This window comes from Lemur catta, chromosome 1 (assembly GCF_020740605.2).
Source record: "Lemur catta isolate mLemCat1 chromosome 1, mLemCat1.pri, whole genome shotgun sequence".
NCBI lineage: Eukaryota > Metazoa > Chordata > Mammalia > Primates > Lemuridae > Lemur > Lemur catta.
In genome coordinates, this window is record NC_059128.1 from 196,991,714 (window position 1) to 197,011,272 (window position 19,559).

At 43.3% G+C, this 19,559-nt stretch overlaps 1 protein-coding gene across 1 annotated transcript; it reads right to left on the bottom strand.

Annotated features, from left to right (window-relative positions):
• Positions 1 to 16,468: 16,468 nt before the first annotated feature.
• ACTRT3 (actin related protein T3) lies at positions 16,469 to 18,619 on the bottom strand. The gene is made up of 2 exons (XM_045556652.1): positions 18,150 to 18,619; positions 16,469 to 17,578 (listed from the first exon to the last, which is right to left on the bottom strand). The coding sequence occupies exons 1-2, from the start codon at positions 18,575 to 18,577 to the stop codon at positions 16,660 to 16,662; spliced, it is 1,347 nt and encodes a 448-aa protein (XP_045412608.1). The 5' UTR covers positions 18,578 to 18,619; the 3' UTR covers positions 16,469 to 16,659.
• Between the last annotated feature and the right edge of the window lie 940 nt (positions 18,620 to 19,559).

Genomic DNA, 19,559 nt, shown 5'->3' on the forward strand with positions numbered 1-19,559 from the left:
GTAGAGAACATTTCCTTCTAGGACCGAAACCACCCTAATCTCTCTTCTAGGACAGTGCCACAATACAATTACTTGGTAAGATAGCAATCACACTGCACTCATGTCACTCTTTCTGCATTAACTAAGGTGCTTTTGAGTGAAAACAACAAAACCACTCCCCGGCCCCCAACTGGCTTAAACAATCACAGTGATTTATCAGCTGGGGCAAGTTTTTAAGTTCAGTGCATTCAGAGCTCCACCTCTCTTTCTCTGTGTTTCCCTGAGCTTTGCCTTTCTTTGTGCGTTGATTCTGTTCTGAAACTTCCCTCTTAGTTGCAAGTGGCTGATAACAGGAACACTGGTTACTTCTTCTTTCCCATTAAAGGAGAGAGATACTTAACTTCACTCAACCATTGAACTGAAGTTCAGCTCTTTGGTTATGACTGTACCATCCCAGAACCAATCATGGTGACAAAGAGAGAGAGGACTAGAACCATCCTGGGATATAGGCAAGGGTCAATCCATCCCATCCACAATGCAGGGCTGCAAATGAATGCTGGAGGTGGGTGTTGATGTAGAAGAGGCATCATCATGTCCATATCCAGCCTCTGTACTGATACTCTTGACCCCTGACCCTATGACTTAGAATCACACACACAAAAAAATCTGAGAAATAGACTCAGTGGTTTTAGCCATTATCTCTTTCTCTTTCTCCCTGCTACCTTTACCTCCTGCTTTGTCAAAACTGTTGGCAGTGAAAGCAAGGCAGGAAAGAGGATGAGGAAAGATAAGACAGGGAAGATATGATGTGCCCATATTTTAGTAGTAGAAGGACTCTGGGAAAGATTGAATGATTCAATCTGCACAGATACTCAAGGTCCGAAGCTGTGGCCAGATCTAGTCCTCTGGACAACCAGATGTATGTGGTGATCAAGATAAATTCTATTTTAGACATAGTGAGACCCTGTCTCTACAGCCAGGTGTGGTGGCACACTCTTGTAGTCCTAGCTACTTAGGAGGCTGAGCTGGGAGAATTGCTTGAGCCCAGGAGCCCAAGCTTGCAGTAAGCTATGATGACACCACTGCACTCCAGCCTGGGTGATAGAATGAGACCTCATCACTTTAAAAAAAAAGGCACTAATCTCATCATGAGAGCCCCATCCTAACAAAAGAAAAAAAGATGAATTCTATTTTGAAAAATTCTAGAAGAGAAAATAAAATAGGCAGATTACCCAGAGATACTATGCAAGTCTGGACAATTCTTCAAACCAAATGCTACTCTTTGTGTTAGTCATGCATTCTTAGTAATTAAGTAAAGGAACAATTTAAAAATGCAAAATTTTGTGCATAGTAATTATTCACAATAGCAGTAAAAAAATTGAAAATAAGTCAAATATCCATCTGTAGGTGAAGTGTTACATAGATTACGGTACATCCATTCAATGGAACATTAGGCAACAATATTAAATAATGGTTCTGAAGGCTCTGTAATAACATAGAATAATAATTATAATTTGTTACTATGTGAAAAAAGCAAAATTTGAAATGTAATTGTGTAAAATGTACATATCACATATAATTATGTAAAATATACATGTAAAAAGAGACTGGAAAGAAACATACCAATTGATAGCTTGAATTATACTGAAATGTGATTGTTTTCTACTTGTCACCTTTTTCTGTGATACTGTTGCATTAATTTTTTAGCTGACAAAATTAGAAAACATTATTAATTACAGATATCTACTTAACCCAGCCTGAGCAAGAGTAAGATCCTGTCTCTACTAAAATAGAAAAATTAGCTGGGCATTGTGGTGCATGCCTGTACCCAGCTACTCGGGAGGCTGAGGAAGGAGGATCACTTGAGCCCAGGAGTTTGAGGTTGTTGTGAGCTAGGCTGATGCCACAGCACCCTAGCCTAGGTGACAGAGTGAAACTCTTGTCTCAGAAAACAAACAAACAAACACAGGTATCTACTTAGCAGTTTGCCTCTGTGCTGGTAAAACAGCAGCTACAATTAGCTGGTCTGTTCTTCATCCCAACAGCATTTACTCATTCATTCAACAATTACTGAGCACCTGTTATGCACTAGGCACCAGGGATCTATCAGTGAGATAAATGACTTGGTCCCTGCCCCTATGTTTATAGCCCAGTGAAGAACACAGATAAAAAGCAAATAATTTATTACAAATTAGGAGAACATGTTATGAAGATAATCAACAGAATGTCATAAGAGGAGGGGAGCCTGCTTAAAAGAGGGGTCAGAGAGGATTCTGAGGAGGTGGTATGGAAGTTGAGGCTTGAGGATGAGAAAGTGCCAGAGGCTGCGAGTGCAATTTAAGCAGAGGACCTAAAATGAGAAAAAGCTTGTTATATCCTGGGAACTGAGAGGAGGCTAGTGTGGCTAGAGCACCGTGCAATAGGAGAAGAGGGCTTAAAAGGAGCTTGGAGAGGTAAGCAAGGACTAGATCATGCAAAGCCTTAATAAGAACTTTGGATTTTATTCCAAGTGCAATGTGAAATCATTGAAGGGTTATGTACAGGAGAAACATGGTTCAGTTTGTCTTTTAATAAGATTACTGGTTTCATTGTGAAGAATGATTTGGTGGTAGGTGGGAGGCAAGATAAGAAGTAGGGAAACTAGTCAAAAGGTCTTTGCAGAAGATAGTGAACTGGATTAGGGTAGTGGCAATGAAGATGAAAGAGACTGAGAGGCTTCAGGGTATGTTCTTGAGATAGACCAGAGGATATGGTGGGGTGAGAGAGAAGTGAAACATCAGGAAGCGTGAATAGATTACTGGCTTGAGCAACTGGATATGTGCCAGTGGCATTTACAGAGATAAGTGAGGAAAATACAGATTTAGGGGATAAAATGAAGAAATTAGTAAAATTTAAATAACATAGGACTGCACCATATAATCTGTCTATATCATCTTTCTCTCCAGGAAGACATTTAAGAATGGGGAGTATGTTTTTTTTTCACTTTTGAAGTCTCAACAACCTGAACAATACAGCAGGTTGCAGAGTAGGTATTTAGTAAATGTTTGTTAAATGAATATCACAGCTTTACAAATATTTCTTCATTACAGTATAATAAGATTCTAGTTATTGTGAAAAGCCTTTTAAACAGTTTTCCTTACCAAGGCAGACAAGGAAAAATTGATTGACCATTAATTATTCTTTTTTCTTTTTTGAGACACAGTCTTGCTCTGTTGCCTGGGCTAGAGTGCAGTGGCATCATCATAGCTCACTACAACCTCAAACTCCTGGACTCAAGCAATCCTCCTGCCTCAGCCTCCCAAGTAGCTTGGACTACAGGTGTGCATCACCACACTCGGCTAATTTTTTCTATTTTTAGTAGAGATGGGGTCTCGCTGTTGCCCAGGCTGGTCTTGAATTCCTGAGCTCAAGCAATCCTCCTGTCCCAGCCTCCCCGAGTGCTATGATTACAGGCACAAGCCACTGCATCCAGCCAACCATTAATTACTCTCAACTTAAAAAGAGAATGAACTAGTATGGGATTCTTATTCTTTAAATTATTTTTTGTTTGTTTAGTTTTCTGTAGCTAAAGTAAAATAGGAGTTAAAAGCTTTAGTGTGTGTGTTTAAATTCTTGGGCCTGCTCCTGACCTTCCTCAAGTGATTTTACCTCCCAGTGTTTCAGTTTCTCCACTCGTAAAATGGAGATAATAGTAGTTGCCCTATCTCACAAGGATGTCATGAAAATAAGTCAGATAAATTGCTTTGCCCTCCTTGGAGAGGCTCTAGAAAGTAAGCATTGTTAGATATGATGATGAACACACACAACTTCAAAGATATTTTTAAATTGCCCCCCAAGTCTTTGAACATGTTAAGCCTATGAATAGGCACTGGGTTAGGTGTTTATACATTTCTGGCAAGCTTTCACCTCTTGTTAAAGCAGTAAATGGTCTCTGAACAAATGTATTTCTCATTCTTTGATAACTATGCTTCCTTGTTTGTACACTTGAAAGATGATTATCATCTGGCCTATGAGGTCAAGTTGAACTCCTTGCTGCCATTACAGTTCAATTGTTGCTTTAATTGACTTTTTCTTCCAAGGTTGAAAATAAGTCATTTTGTTCACTTTAGCAAGTTACTCACATTTTTTAAAAAGATTGTGGGGGAATATAACTATGTTTTGCAAATGATATGTATAGTGTTTTCATTTTAGCTATAATATTCTCATTGATCATAGGAAAAAATTAGTATTTATATTTCTTTATTGCTGCATTTTTTGTGACAGGTTTTCCTTAAATTGCTTTTAATAACTATAATTATTCCCTGTAACACTTCTAACATAGACAGCCATGGTATACACCTAAATATCACCAAAATAAAAATCTACATCCCCCAAGACAAAATACAGGATAGACAAACTTCATCTAGGGCAACATTTTTATTACAGGTGTGCAATAAGTTTATAATTAGTGCTATTTTAAAATTTCACAAACCATTAACACGTCCACCCTTCTCCACGTATCCCTTACCTATATACCTAACACAAATCAAAACCACTTCCTGCTGGAGTAGCTGCAATGCACCCATCAGAGTGCTGTAAAATCACTACTTGCAAAGTATGAGAATAAAACAGACCACTCTCATTGATAATATCAGTTGCTCTTGTATATGTTACTCATGTATTCCCTTTCAACCACCCTTCAAGGTAAGTCTTAATATATCCATTTAATACGTGTGGAATCTAAAGTAGGGTGAAGTTTCAATTACCAAGTTTAGATTCCCTGAGCTAGGTTAGAAGAGGGTAAGAGTGCTGGACCACAGTGATACCCTTATTTCCATTTCTTGCTGTTCCTCTCTTATCTCAAGGAGGAAATGAGAATTTGAGCCAACATAAATGAAGACCCTACACACTTTGCTACCTTCCTAGGAGGGAAGATATAAACCAGTGTAATGGACAGGTATGGGGAAATTGGTGTCATTTCCACTGAGTGATGATCTGACAGAATGGACACGGAAGCACAGGCCAAACCTCCAGGCAGAGCCACTAGAACAAATGCCCTAGACCGCATATGTGGAGAAGGCGTATAATAGTACTATTTTCAGAACATTATTAAAGTTTAATTTAAAAACTTCTGTCTTTAGTGATATCCCCGGAAACCTATAAAAGATACCAACAGTAAAGACACCTCTCAAAGACACTTCTTTTGGGTAGACCTTGAACAGGTAGGGTGGCCCAAAGCCCCATGCTTCTAGGGAAGGCATTCTTGACTTCTGCTATCATCGAACCTGCCTAGGCCAAAGGTCACAAATTAGTAGCCTATAGTGGGCCAGATATTACCTCAAAGGGTTTTTTGATTGTCCCATTGCAAAGACTTCAGATACCAACCACCTAAACTAGGCCAAACTTCACAGGTGAAGGACAAAGTCCTCCACAAAACTGGCCTTAGACGCCAGTAAGTTTGAGGATCCTCAGGCCACCCTCACTTCTGACCAGCTAGCTACAAATTCAGGGGCTGCCACTGTCCCTTGAGGTCTGATAATTCACTTGAATAACTTATAGAACTCAGGAAAGTGCTACATTTATCATTCCTGTTTTATAATAGCAAAAGGATTCGAAGCAGGACTAGCCAAAGGGAGAGACACATAGGGTGAGGTCTGGAAGGGTTCCAAAGGTGAAGCTTCCATTGTCCCTTTCCTCATGTCCTCAGGAACACATTATGCTCTCAGAACATTTGCATGTGATATTACACATATCCAAGCCTCTGTGTCCAGCGTTTTTATTGGGGCTTTGTTATGGGAATGATAGGTCATGTGACTCAGTCTCTACCCCCTCTCCTTTCCCAAGAGATTGGGCTGATATAGGACCCAAGGCCCCAACCCTCTAATCATATGGTAAGTCTTTCCCCACCCTGAGGCATCTAATAAGCATAAATTATTAGATCTAGTCCAAGGGACCCATCGGGAATAAGATAGACACTCTTACCACTCTGGGGAAATCCCAGGGTTCCTGAACAAAGTCCAACCAAATTCTTTATTATGCACTCATATGATATTTAAAATTTATTTCAAATTAGCTACCAACATTTTAAAATCAGTAGTGTTCACATAAAAATCTAAATTTCTCCCTTCCCTTGCAATATTGACAATTTTAGTTCTCTAGTCCCACAAGCCTGCTGCCCCCTTAAAAAGGGACACTCATTCTCCCAACTGTCTCCATAATCTCTATTTTCTTATTTCTGGTAGGATTCACTCCTTCATTTCCTTCCTGTCCACTGCAGACATTTAAATTTGCAAACCTTGGCCTAAGCCTTGAGAATTTTTGCTTTTTTTACTTCCAACACACATGATTACCTTAAAAGAATGAACAGGGAAGGAATGGCAATTACCTTTTGTCATTTCATTTTCATGAAATGACACCCCTCAGGAGAGGACTGACTGCAGGTCCTAGGGCTCCCTGGGCCAGGCTGATCCTGGGGAGCCTCTGCTCCCCGCTCCACAGCCTCCAAGGGCAAGGTGGAGGAGAGCTTAGCCTGCCACTGCCTCGCAGCAGGCCACCAAGGTAATGTATTTAAGAGTTCATCAAGGGCCAGGCACAGTGGTTCATGCCTGTAATCCTAGCACTCTGGGAGGCTGAGGCGGGAGGATCCTTTGAGCTCAAGAGTTCAAGACCAGCCTGAGCAACAGCGAGACCCCGTCTCTACTAAAAATACAAAGTATAGGGACAACTAAAAATATATATATATATTTAAAGTTAGCCGGGCATGGTAGCGCATGCCTGTAGTCCCACCTACTCGGGAGGCTGAGGCAGGAGGATCCCTTGAGCCCAGGAGTTTGAGGTTGCTGTGAGCTAGGCTGATGGCATGGAACTCTAGCCTGAGCAACAGAGTGAGACTCTGTCTCAAAAACAAAAAACAAAAAACGAGTTCATCAAAAAGAGAAAGAGAGAGCAAATATGGCAAAATGTGTGGCACATAGAGATGTTTATTCAACTATTCTTTCAAGTTATTCTATAGGATGACATTTTTATAGTAAAAATTTGGAGAAAATAAAGATGATTTTTGAAACTAAGAAAGAGATGTGCATAATGGCACAAACTCTGGAGTCCTGTACACTGGGATCTAAATCCCACTGCTAAAAATAATTAAGGGAGATCATTGCTTTGGACTGAGCTCCTGCACCAGGCCCCAGCAGACCAAACAAAAATGGGATCACTTGTGGTAAATGCCACATAATCAAACTGAAACTTTAAAGAAGCAGATTTTCAAACAGACCAGTTTTTCCTGTAAACAGGAGATTCTAGTCTACCTGAGTCAGCCTGAGAAGGAAGTCCCCTCTGTTTTAACCCTTACCAAAAAAAGCAACCTGAAGTAACCTGATGTCAACCAATCAAGTTTTTTTCTATTGTTACGCTATTTGGTACCACCTTACAAAGCCTACTTTCCCCACCATTGCCTAGTGGGAGCTCAGTCTGTTTTGTAGAATGGCGGCTGCTCCAGTCATGAACCTTGAATAAAATCCCATTAGATCTTAAAAAAATAAAAAATAAAAAACCACTCCTCCTTTACATTTTGTATGAGTATGGGTGCATGTGTACACACACTTGTGCCTGCACCATCCATTTGTCTCTTAAGTCTTGGCCAGGCTAATCTGGAATTTTTGACTGAAGAACCAGGACAAGCTGAATTGACCTCAGTGTCATCCTCAGTCAAAAACCAGTCAACCCTTAGAAAGGGACCTTAGAAAAGAGGCCTCTCATTCTGAAGGACAAAATAAAATCCATGTTTCTCAATATTTTTAAAGCTATAGCTGCCTTCATGAGCATAAAATTCTCACATCCTTCTTTATTATTTGGAATGCAACATAGGTAACTGAAAATAAATAAAGGGGACAAGTATTGTTATTTGCAAACCTCATATAGCCTTTCTCCTACTATGTCCCTTTGAGAATCACTGGTTTAAATCATATCAGAGGCACAAAACAAGCTTAAGTGCTTCAGGGGCCACATGGACACCGCAGTCTCTCAAGTACAGGTGTCACATAGACCTTGAAGTACAGTCAACAGTTAATATTCACAGTTTCTGTACCTGCAAATTCACCTACTTATTAAGATTTTTTGTAACCTCAAAATCAATACAGGCAGGGCTTTCATGGTCATTCATGGACATATACAGAGCAGTGAAAATTTTGATTCGCCCAACATGCAGGTTCTCAGCTATAAACGTGTGTCCTATTTGTGGTCTATTTAATGGCATGTTTTTCACATTTTTGGTTTTTGGTGATTTTGCTGTTTAAATGACCCCCAAGCAGCATACTGCTTAAGTGCTGTCTAGTGTTCCTAAGTACTAGAAGTCTACAATATACCCTATAGAAAAAATACTTGTGTTAGCTAAGCTTCATTCAGGCTTAAGTTATAGTGTTGTTGGACATAAGTACAATGCTAATGAATCAATAATATACATTAAATAAGGTGTCTTTAAATATAAACACACATAAAACAAAATTATGTATTGATCGGTTGACAAAAATGTGACCAAAGTTTCCCAAGAACTAATCCTGTATTTGCTATAGGAGCAATGGTTCAGTATTCACTAATTCAGTGTTCACAAAGACCTTATTTACTTTATACACACATATATATAAACATATATACATTTTTTCTTTACTACTAATGGTGAAAATGAGGTTCAATTCTTTTTTCTTTTTTTTGAGACAGATTCTCACTCTGTCACCCTGGGTAGAGTGCAGTGGCGTCATCGTAGCTCACTGCAACCTCCTGGGCTCAAGCAACCATTCTGCCTCAGCCTCCACAGTAGCTGGGACTACAGGTGCACGCCATGATGCCCGGCTAAGTTTTCTATTTTTTATAGAGACAGGTCTCACTCTTGCTCAGGCTGGTCTCAAACTCCTGAGCTCAAGTGATCCTCCCACCTTGGCCTCTCAGAGAGCTAGAATTACAGGCGTGACCCACCACCAAGCCTGGCCCACAGAGACATTATAGAACATAACTACTGCAAATAACTAGAATTAACTGTACTTGTAAAATAGTGAATCACATACACACAACGCAAAATCACATCAAAGAATGTTAGAGGAGGCAGATTCGGGGTGGAAACCAAGGTCAAAGACAAATGGCCATTAAAGATGTTATTTTATTTTAAACCAGAAAGTGATGGTGGAGTTAATGCTAGCCATCTTTCCCAGGATAACCAACACAGCCTAAGGTGCAACATAGTGAATAGAACAGTGGACTTAAAGTTGGGAGGCCTGGTTTCTTGTCCCAACTCTGCAAAAAATTAACTTAGGCAAGTCATGTAAACCCCTCTAAGCATCAGTTGCTTGAGTCATTTAAATTTTGTGGCAGTAAGAAGTCATTTTTGTCATCATTATTTATTATCTACAAAAGGTTTTCACATAAATTATCTCATTGGATGACCTCAATGGCCCCTTCTTACTCCAGAATTATATAACTCAAAGAATAGAATCATTCTACCAAAAACAAAAAAATATATCAAATGTTTATAATACTAAGAAAAATTGTCCTTTGGACTGTTTTATACTAGACATTAATCACAGGGAGGACTTCATATATAAGAGCTAGACAACAACTGTGGACTTCTTTTTAAATGGAATTTATTAAATCACCATTTTGTTTTTAAAAATGAGAGAGAGAAAAGCATTCCCAGTGTATGGCCATTCTCGTAGGATCACAAATTTTGCAAATGTGGAGAAGCAAAAGTACCACTAGATGGAGCAGGAACAACACACATGTATTTATCTGTAGTTGGAGGAACTCTGGCAGTCTTCACAAGGGATCTTAAAGATCACCTTTTGAGTAAATGGAGGCTTAGTGAAACTGAGTTACTTCCTCAAGAATCTAGAGACGTCATCAGAACTAGAACTTCCTTTTTTACTTACCTTGTGTTCTTTCCACAAAAGCATGCCAACTAAATTGTTTTTCCTTCTTAAAGAACATTACCAGCAACCAGACTCCAGTTTTTTCACATTTCTTAACTCTAATAGTGCTAAGATGTGTATTTTGTTAGACAACTCCAAGGAACCTACTTTAGGTAATAGGCTGAGATACTACAGACATACACATTCATACATTTACTGACCCCTTCAATAAACAGGATTTGGGCTGAATATCACCCTAATGGTCTGCCTTTATATGCAGGCCCCGGCGCTGCTATCTCTCCTGGCAACTGGCCCAAGAAGCGAAGGCTAGTAGACTTGGGATGAATCCACACAAAAGACTGGAATTACGTATTCGGGATGAGTGAACGAAGGCCGGTCTTGTCCCTTTTTCTTTTAACTTAGTGGGCCATCAACTTCCTTTCTTAAAGGAAACCAGACCCAATCCTGGGTGTCCGGGGTGGAGGGGCACGTATGCACGTATTCCTATGTAAACTTGAGCCATCAGGTTCCTTTCTTAAAGGAAACCAGACCCAATTCTGGGGGTCCGGGACGGAGAGGGGGAGGGGCACGTATGCACGTATTCCTATGTAAACTTGGGCCATCAGCTTCCTTTCTTAAAGGAAACCAGACCCAATTCTGGGGGTCGGGGGCAGGGGTTGCGGGGGAAGGGGCACGTATGCAGGTATTCCTCTGTAAACTTCGTTTCCCTCTTTCACCACTTATTACTTTGCATTTAAACGCGAGGCAAGGCCCTGCGCGGTGGCTCAGGCCTGTAATCCTAGCACTCTGGGAGGCCTAGGCAGGTGGATTGTTTGAGCTCAGGAGTTCAAGACCAGCCTGAGCAACAGCCAGACTCGTCTCTACTAAAAATATTAAGAAATTGTAGGGACAACTAAAAATATACACAGAAAAAATTAGCCAGGCATGGTGGCACATGCCTGTAGTCCCAACTACTCGGGAGGCTGAGGCAGAAGGATTCCTTGAGCCCAGGAATTTGAGGTTGCTGTGAGCTAAGCTAGGCTGACGCCATAGCACTCTAGACCGGGCAACAGAGACTGTGTCTCCAAAAATAAATAAATAGGCCGGGGGCGGTGGCTCATGCCTGTAATCCTAGCATTCTGGGAGGCCGAGGTGGGCGGATTGTTTGAGCTCAGCAGTTCGAGACCAGCCTGAGCAAGAGCGAGACCTCTCTACTAAAAATAGAAAAGAAATTATACGGACAGCTAAAAACACATATATATAGAAAAAAATTAGCCGGGCATGGTGGCGCATGCCTCTAGTCCCAGCTACTCGGGAGGCTGAGGCAGGAGGATTGCTTGAGCCCAGGAGTTTGAGGTTGCTATGAGCTAGGCTGCCGCCACGGCACTCACTCTAGCCCGGGCAACAGAGCGAGACTCTGTCTCAAAGATAAATAAATAAATAAAAACAAAAGAAAGGCAAAGACGGAGGAAAAAAAAAAACAACAACAAAAAACGACTGGGCCGCTCGTGTTTGTAATCCCAACACTTTGGGAGGTCAGAGTGGGCGATCACTTGAAGCCAGTAGTTTCAGACCAGCCTGGGCAACAAAGTGAGACCATGTCTCTACAAAACATAAAGAAAATTAGGCGGCATAGTGCCACACACCTTTAGTCCCAGCTACGTGGGAGGCTGAGCCAGCAGTGAGCTGGGCTCAGCCACTGCTCTGTAGCCCAGGCTACAGAGCAACACTGTCTCTAAAGAAAAGCAACGACCATTAAGGAATAGTTTTCCTTTAGAGAACTACCTCTTCTAGTTAAATACTTATTAAATTTTTAACGCTCTCACAAAAAAGTCAGTGCTCTCCTGCACCCAACTGAAGGGACTGGTAGAGACCAACTTTGGGAGAGGCAAGCTGTAAAACGACAAAGGGCAACACAAAATGGGGGTGGAGGAAAAAAAAAACCTACGCAGGACCATCTGGCTGGCAACCCCGGCTCGGTGCCCACTGATTTGGGCCAACTTTGGAGGTGCCTTCACGTCTCCTGCCAATTCTGCCCGCACCCTAGCCCAATCTACCAGGTTTGAAGGTCCACACATCCACTACAAATGGCGAAGGGTCACCGACACGCAAAACCGGCATCCCCTCTTCCAATAAGAAAGCAGGCTGCAGGACCCCTGCAACACCCCCAGCAAGATGTATGTAGGAGCCGAGTCCCGGGTGCAAGTCCCACAGCTCAGGGAAGCGCACCGCGTGGGGGGACCCGGCTCCGTTACTCTCCCTGCGTTAACAGGCTTAGCCTCGCCCTTGGCCCCCGAGGGACCCGCGGCTGACAGAGCCTAACTCTTCGCGGCGGCAGCGGGCACCTCCGGAGAAGCCCCAGGCCGACCGCGGCCTTTAGGCAGGGCTCGGGGACCGGGCGGGCGAGCCATCGCAGGTCCCCGGGAGGGGTGAACTGGCCAGTAGCTGACATTTTTTGTTTGTTCCAGGCTGGATTGTGGAAGGCGGCAGGCCAAGGCTTTTCCGCCCGCTGAAAGTCAGCCAGAAAAACAGCGCGCGGGGAACAAAAGCACGGCGCCTACGCCCCTCGTGGTTAGGGTTAGAAGAAATGGCCGCCACCCCTCCCAGGCCCACCCTCCGCAACCGCATCAACCCGCGGCGCCGCGCTCCGCATCTCCTTATAAAGGGCGCAGCCGCCGCCCGCGCGGGTTGGCCGAGGCCGTCGCCACGGCTCTCGCGAGAGTCGGTCTCGCGCCACCCCCCCCCCCCCCCAAATTAAGTTCCATTTCCTGCCAGGAATTTGAATGGCGCCCTTCCCCCACGTGCGGAAAACTCTGCTTTCCAACGTTCCTGCGTAGTCTTTCATTGCTATGTGCTTGGAACGTGACACAAAGTTTAGGTGCTTCCGAGGGCCTTTTTCCTTCCCCTACAAACCAGACGTGGTTTATCTCGAATACCTTAAAAGGGCATTCACAGAAAATAGAAAAATGTTAGGGCCGAGGATACACAACAGTGATTCCCAATTCTTATCATCACATTTGTTGGAGAACTTCACTCACATAGATTCACAGGCAGCACTGACTAAACCAGAATCTCCTATGGGCTCAGCGGGCTGTTCCCTTCTTCTTAGAATGCCTTTTCTTCAGCCTCTTCTTGGACAGAGGGTGGGTTTTATTAAGTGTAACTACTTCATTCTTAAACTTATGGGAACTAAAATAAAATCTTAAGGCTCACCCGCCCCCCTCACCCCGCCACATGCTGATTGAATGGACCCCCTCCTGGCCAAAGAAATCCTAAAACTAAACTGCCTGCCCAGAGGAGGGAGGTCAGACATGCCTCATCATGCCCACCACCCCTCCCCCCTGCTCCGCCCCCCCTCCTTTCTTGGGGACATCCTTTGTAACCCATTAACAGGCCTAAAGGTATACTAGACAAACCTGCAGGTCCTCAATTTACACAACAAATATGTTTGGTGGCTTATCTCTGATAAACAGCTTATCTTAAAACAGTCCAAGCCTCTAGACAATGCTTCATGTCTTTAACCAATTGCAAGTCAAAGAATTTTTAAGCCAACCTGTAACCTGTAAGCCCCATCCCCACCCCCCTTCAGATGGCCCACCTTTTCCTGCCAAACCAATGTATGCCTCCCACGTATTGATTTATGACTTTACCTGTAACCCCTGTCTCCCTGAAATGTATAAAACCAAACTGTAACCTAGCCACACAAGGTGCACTTGCTCAAGGCTTCTTGAGTGTGGATCCAGGTCATGGTCCTCAAATTTGGCTCAGAGTAAATCTCTTTAAAATTATTTTACAGAGTTTGGCTTTTTTTTCCCGTTGACACTTAACATTAAGGACTGACTCCCTTTTATTAGGAAAGAAAGGCTTTTCAATCATTGACTTTGCTTTAAAGTAGTGCTGTGTCATGATTAGGTAAAAAGAGGGGAACATTCCACCATAAATTGTAGCAGATTTTTATAATGGCCAGGATAATGCGGTTTTTTCATATAACTGGGAGGCTGATCTTAAAAGTTTTACTCGTGTTCAATTGCGTAAACGTGCAGTAGTCGCAAAAGTGAAATGTTAATGTGGGTTGGTTTAGGACCATTCTAAGGGCAGGGAAATATAACTAAATGGAATTTTTACAACATTTTATTCCCTTTCCCTAGATTACTTGAAAAGGATCATCTATGATCCCGTGTGTTCAAGACGTTCCAGGATAGTTGCTGGGTTAACTGCCTTAAGTAAGACTGCGGTCCCCAACCCCAGGGGCCATAGACCAGTACCAATCCTCGGGCCTGTTGGGGACCAGCCACAGACCTCTGCAACCCTCCACCCCCATCATCTGTGGGAAAATGGTCTTCCATGAAACCGGTCCCTGGTGCCCAAAAGGTTGGGACTGCTGGCCTAAGAGACCATGGTTAAGGACTGTGTGTCCTACCATAAGCAAGCTACTCTGGGATCACTTTAAAAGTTAAATCTGGGGCTGGGCATGGCGGCTCACGCCTGTAATCCTAGCCCTCTGGGAGGCAGAGGTGGGTGGATTGCTCAAGCTCAGGAGTTCAAGACCAGCCTCAGCAAGAGCGAGACCCCCGTCTCTACTAAAAATAGAAAGAAATTATCTGGTCAACTAAAATATATGTATAGAAAAAATTAGCCGGGCATGGTGGCACATGCCTGTAGTCCCAGCTACTGGGGAGGCTGAAGCAGTAGGAGCCCTTAAGCCCAGGAGTTTGAGGTTGCTGTGAGCTAGGCTGACGCCATGGCACTCACTCTAGCCCGGGCAACACAACGAGACTCTGTCTCAAAAAAAAAAAAAAAAAGTTAAACTCTTTAAATCTCTATTTCTTAGTTTGTAAATGGGAATATACCTGTCTTGCCTATTTCTCTGAGATGTTGAAGTTTAAATTGGATAATGTATACCTAACCCTATTTTCTTTATTTTCAAAAATGCTTTATGAATTGTAAAATGAGGGGTTGGGATTATTCTCTCTACAGTGCTTGTGAATCTAGTGAGTGTGAGTATCAACTGTTCAAACTGTCCTCAGATAATTTCTATACTTTACTCAATCTAGTCTTACAATCACTAAAATGGGAGACTCTGTGCCAAGAAATGAAATCAGTTTCCTTTGCCAGCAATGTGCTTCCGTTGAATTCTATATATCTATATACCTACTGGAAGTGTACCATGGAAGGCATCAGAGAAGGGGGCAGAAATGAAAAGGAAAAGCCCACAATCCTTGTCTTCTAAGAACATATCTAATGAGGGAGAAAGACAAGCAAATCAAAAAATAATGCTGCATAAATTAAGTGGTCAATAGAAGTACAAGTGATAGAATGTGCTGAGACACAAAGGAATAAATATGTTTGATGCCTTGGAGGAAGTAGTATCTGAATTGGACCTGTAAATTCTCCAATTCTGTAAGTAAAAAATAACATTTTATTGTATTTTGAAAGTACCTTTAAGTACATTATCTCATGGAACTTCATAATGACCCTGTGAGACAGTGATCAGCAACCCCATTTTCTGGATGAGGAAATTTATCTTCAAAATGTTTAAACAATTTGCTTAAGTCATGCAGCTGGTAGGTGGCAGGGTTTGGATCTACACCCATATATGCTGCCCTCTAAATTCAGAGGGAAAGGTACTCTATTAGGTTTAAATACTAGCCACATCTACCAAAAAACTTCTTTGGGCTCTCAACTGGTATTGGACCCTTCTATGGATCCCCCCAGAGCATTTTATACCTCTCTTAGGACACTCAATCAACTTCTACCTTATCTTATTGTAATTTAGGTATGAATTCCACCTCTTCTACTAGACTGCCAGCTTTTTAAGGGCAGGATCTGACTCCTTAGCATTTAGCACACTACGTTACATACAGCAGATACTAAATATGTTATATGTCAATACTACCACCATGCTTTCAGCTTCCCACATCATCTCAGACCCTTCCTTCCCCTTTATGTCTACCTAATTAGGCACAAAGTCTTGTCATTTTTTCATAATTTTTTCTTTTAAATTCCTATTGCTTACAATCTTGAGTACAAGACTTGACTATTTTATGTCTGGACTATTAACTTTCTAACTGATCACTGAGTTTCCAGGGTCTTCCCACTTCAATTTATTCTCAAACTACCGCCCCATTTATCATAACATAATTTCCTTATGTCTCCTGTTTTTAAATCTTTAATTGCTCCCCTTTGCCTATAGGACATTTAGCACTTAAAGCCTTTCAGTCTCTGACCTTAATTTACCTTCTTACTCATAGCTCTTGTTCTGCTCCATATGAGCTCTTCACTTAAACAAAAGCAGTCTACTAAACATGCCTTGAATATGCTTTGTTCATTCTCATCTCCAGCCCCTTGCTCATTTTATTATCCTTGCCTGGATGTCTGCCCTCTCCTACCCATCTCAATACCACCCCATCCATGATAACATACCTCTGTTATGAAGTCTTCCCCCATGACAGCAACCTTCTTTCCCTAAACTTCAACAAAGCTTAAATCTTATCACTCATTTGGCACATAGAATACATACCGCTATGTGCTCTCTCCAAGGGAAATGTAAGCTCTCCAAGGTCAACTTGTAGAAGAAACACTATAGGAAACACTATTTTAACTTGGTTAAAATATGCAACTTGGTTCTGCTCAATAAACATCTGTTGTTTGACTGCTTCACCATTATTATCCCCCCCATTATACAAAAGCAACAGAGACATGCACATCCCAATAATTGAAGTATTTTCTGTTCTCCCAGAAACATAATATCCAAAGTTTTCTGTCACATACATGCAAAACATGTTCTTCTAACAATTTCGTTTGTATTTCAGAAGCATCTTTGGTGTACTATGTTGGGTCCAACTTCTTTAAATTCTGCAGCAGTGATCCACATGTCCTGGAAAGCAGACAGGGATGCAAGAATAGAACCTCCCATCCACACTGACATTTTCCTTTCTGGGGGAGCTGTAACCTGCACTGGGGTGTTGGCAGGAGCCACCTTTGCTATATCCTTAACTAGCCGCTTGTCAAAACCAGGGAAACAGGTTGATCCCCCAGCAAGAAGAATATTGGAGAAGAAGGAATTCCTCAGATCCGTATCACATTTCATTATGCTGCTGAAGCACATCTTATCAATGCCAGGGGCCTCAAGGCTCATGAGACAGGGAGAGAAGAGGGCTTCTGGACAACAAAAGAGTTCGTCATGGAGCTTGAAAATCTTCCCATCAGGTAGTCTGTAAATTTTCTCTATCAAGTCAGGTTTCTTGGCCATTTCCTCTTCATAGTTCATTGCCACATAACAAGAGGTCTCCTTAATTTCTGCAACAGTCTTTCTGTCTGCAGCAGTAAGCAGCATGATACCATGGTTCTTCAGGAGTATGGTGAGATAGCTGGTGAGGTCAAGGCCTGCCAGATCTAGTTGCTGGACACTATGAGGCAGACAGTAACCCTCAAAGATTGGCACACACTGGGTAACACCAGCACCCGAATTCAACACAAGGCCAGTAGTGAAGCCTGCAGAAAAGAGAGCCAGCACAGCCTGGATGGACATATAGAAGGCAGGAACACCCAGATGCTCAAAAAACACTTCAGTGATCCGTTGCCGGTTGGCCAGTGGGTTCAGTGCTGGCTCGGTAATCAAGACTGGGCCATCACACGCCTTTAGCTTCAGGTTATAGTCATAGATATACTTCCACATGATCTCCATGTCCCCCCAGGAAGTAATGAGACCACGCTCCACTGGGTAGCTGTAGGGAGAGCAATAAGATAAATGGCAGCTGTTTATTTTTCCAGTTCCTACTCTTCAAACCACGGTTAATCCCCGTATTTATTACCACTACCCCTTATGGGCAATAACTGCCACAGCCTCTCAGAGAAGGTAACTGTCAACAAAAAGTAGCACAGCCACCTTCCTCTGCAATTTTTGTTGCACCCCACACCCTCTCCCTTTGGAAAACTGTTCATGACTTTAAAAAATTGGGAAATCCCAACATTATAGTACAATTTTAATATCAGTTAATTGAAGAGAATAACCCAAATGACAAAAGGTACCATGAATTACGTAATATTCTTAAATGAATTCATACATTACGAACGATAACTTTATTTATACGTCTGAATACATTTGTTTAGACACAGAGAACAAGTAATGTTCAGTCTTTAAGACGTTTGGTACCCTGGGAGGTTAGCGGCCCGCGCGTTTGCAATCAGGCCAACCCGCGGAGCCCTCCCGCTCCCGGCTTTCGCGCCCGCGCCCGTCCTCGGGGCTCCTCCTCCCCCCGGAGCCCCGCCCGCCCGGCGGCCGCGGGAAGGCGGTACCTGACGGACAGCGCGCTTCTCCTGGCCTGCGCCTGCTCGCCCACGTACAGCTCGTGCTCGCCTTCGGCCGCCCAGCCTTGGCCCTTGGCGCGGCCCATAATGTTCGGGTAGACAGACTGGGGCTCCCGGCTCCCCGCCAGGCCCGCTTTGATCACTCCCGAGCCGTTGTCGATCACCACCGGTAGCTGGTAGAAGCTCATGCCGCCGCCGGCGTCGCCGCCTCCTGTCGCCGGGCCGCTCAGACTGCGGGCTCTGCCAGGGCCTACGGTCGGCAACGCCACGTCACAGAGGCCCCGGCCCGGCGCGGTGAGGCCTGCGCCCGGCTGGCTCGGGCCGGCGGCGGGAGAGCCCCAGGCCCCCGGGCTCTCTGGGCGCCCGGTGAGCCCCGTGGTACCGCCCGCGACTGCTTCTCCCAGGGGCTGGGCCATCCCTACCCACAATGGCGGAAAACTCGGCTTTCCCACCAAAGTATACAAGTCTAACCCTTCAGCAGTGCATTTCTCGAACATTCTGAAGAGCCACAAAGAGTTTTATTTTCCAAAGTCACTTAAGTTTGGTTAGCAGGTGCTGGCTGCAGGGAGCTCTGGAAAACGCCCATGTCAATGGGAAAGATTTAACGGGAAAGCTGTAGCAGGAGAGGAGGCACTGTCCTCGCTTCTGAAACACTCACCTTCTAAAAGGAGAAAAAAATGTTAGGATTTAAAATGAGTTTTAAAAGCTTTTAATATTTTTTTCTGTATCCTGAGCAATGCTTTGTTGTGTTTCCCTCCTGTGGTTTCTAAACAAAATCCAAACAATTATTAATAAAATGGCGGAACATTTAAAAAAAACAAACAATTTTGTCGGATTATATCCCTGTGGTGTAATCTGGAAGCTAATTCTCATTCTCTAGTCTGGATGTTCAGGCATAAGGAGGTTTCTGCCTCTGCCGGAAAAGTGAAGTTTCTAAGGTCACAGGAAATTCTTAAATAGAAAAATTTAACCACATTCATAAAGAAAAAAACGCATCTTGGTGTCTGATCTTGCACACCCTGTAGAAGATTTTAAAACTACACAAATTAGAACCTCTGGTTGCTCTTTGGAAGCACGGGGAGGAAACTACAAAATAATTTACAGGTCCTTCCGCCAGAGGCTGAGGAATCGGTGTTTCGCCGGCTGAATGGAAGCCGCGGGGCTGGGGGCTGCGTGCTGCGCTGTGGCCAGGACTCGGGATCGCGTGCGGCCAGCCTGCCAGCGCCGGCGGAAGCCCCACAGCTCTCCCCAAACTCCGAGGAGCGCGAGGTGCGGAAAGATGTGTAATAAAACGCTTCTTTCCTAGAAAAGAAGAAAAGTATACCCAAAGGAAACGCCTGATTTCTACAGCGGTACCCAGGGAAGCTTTGAAAGAAATGCAAATTCAAACTTTTGAAA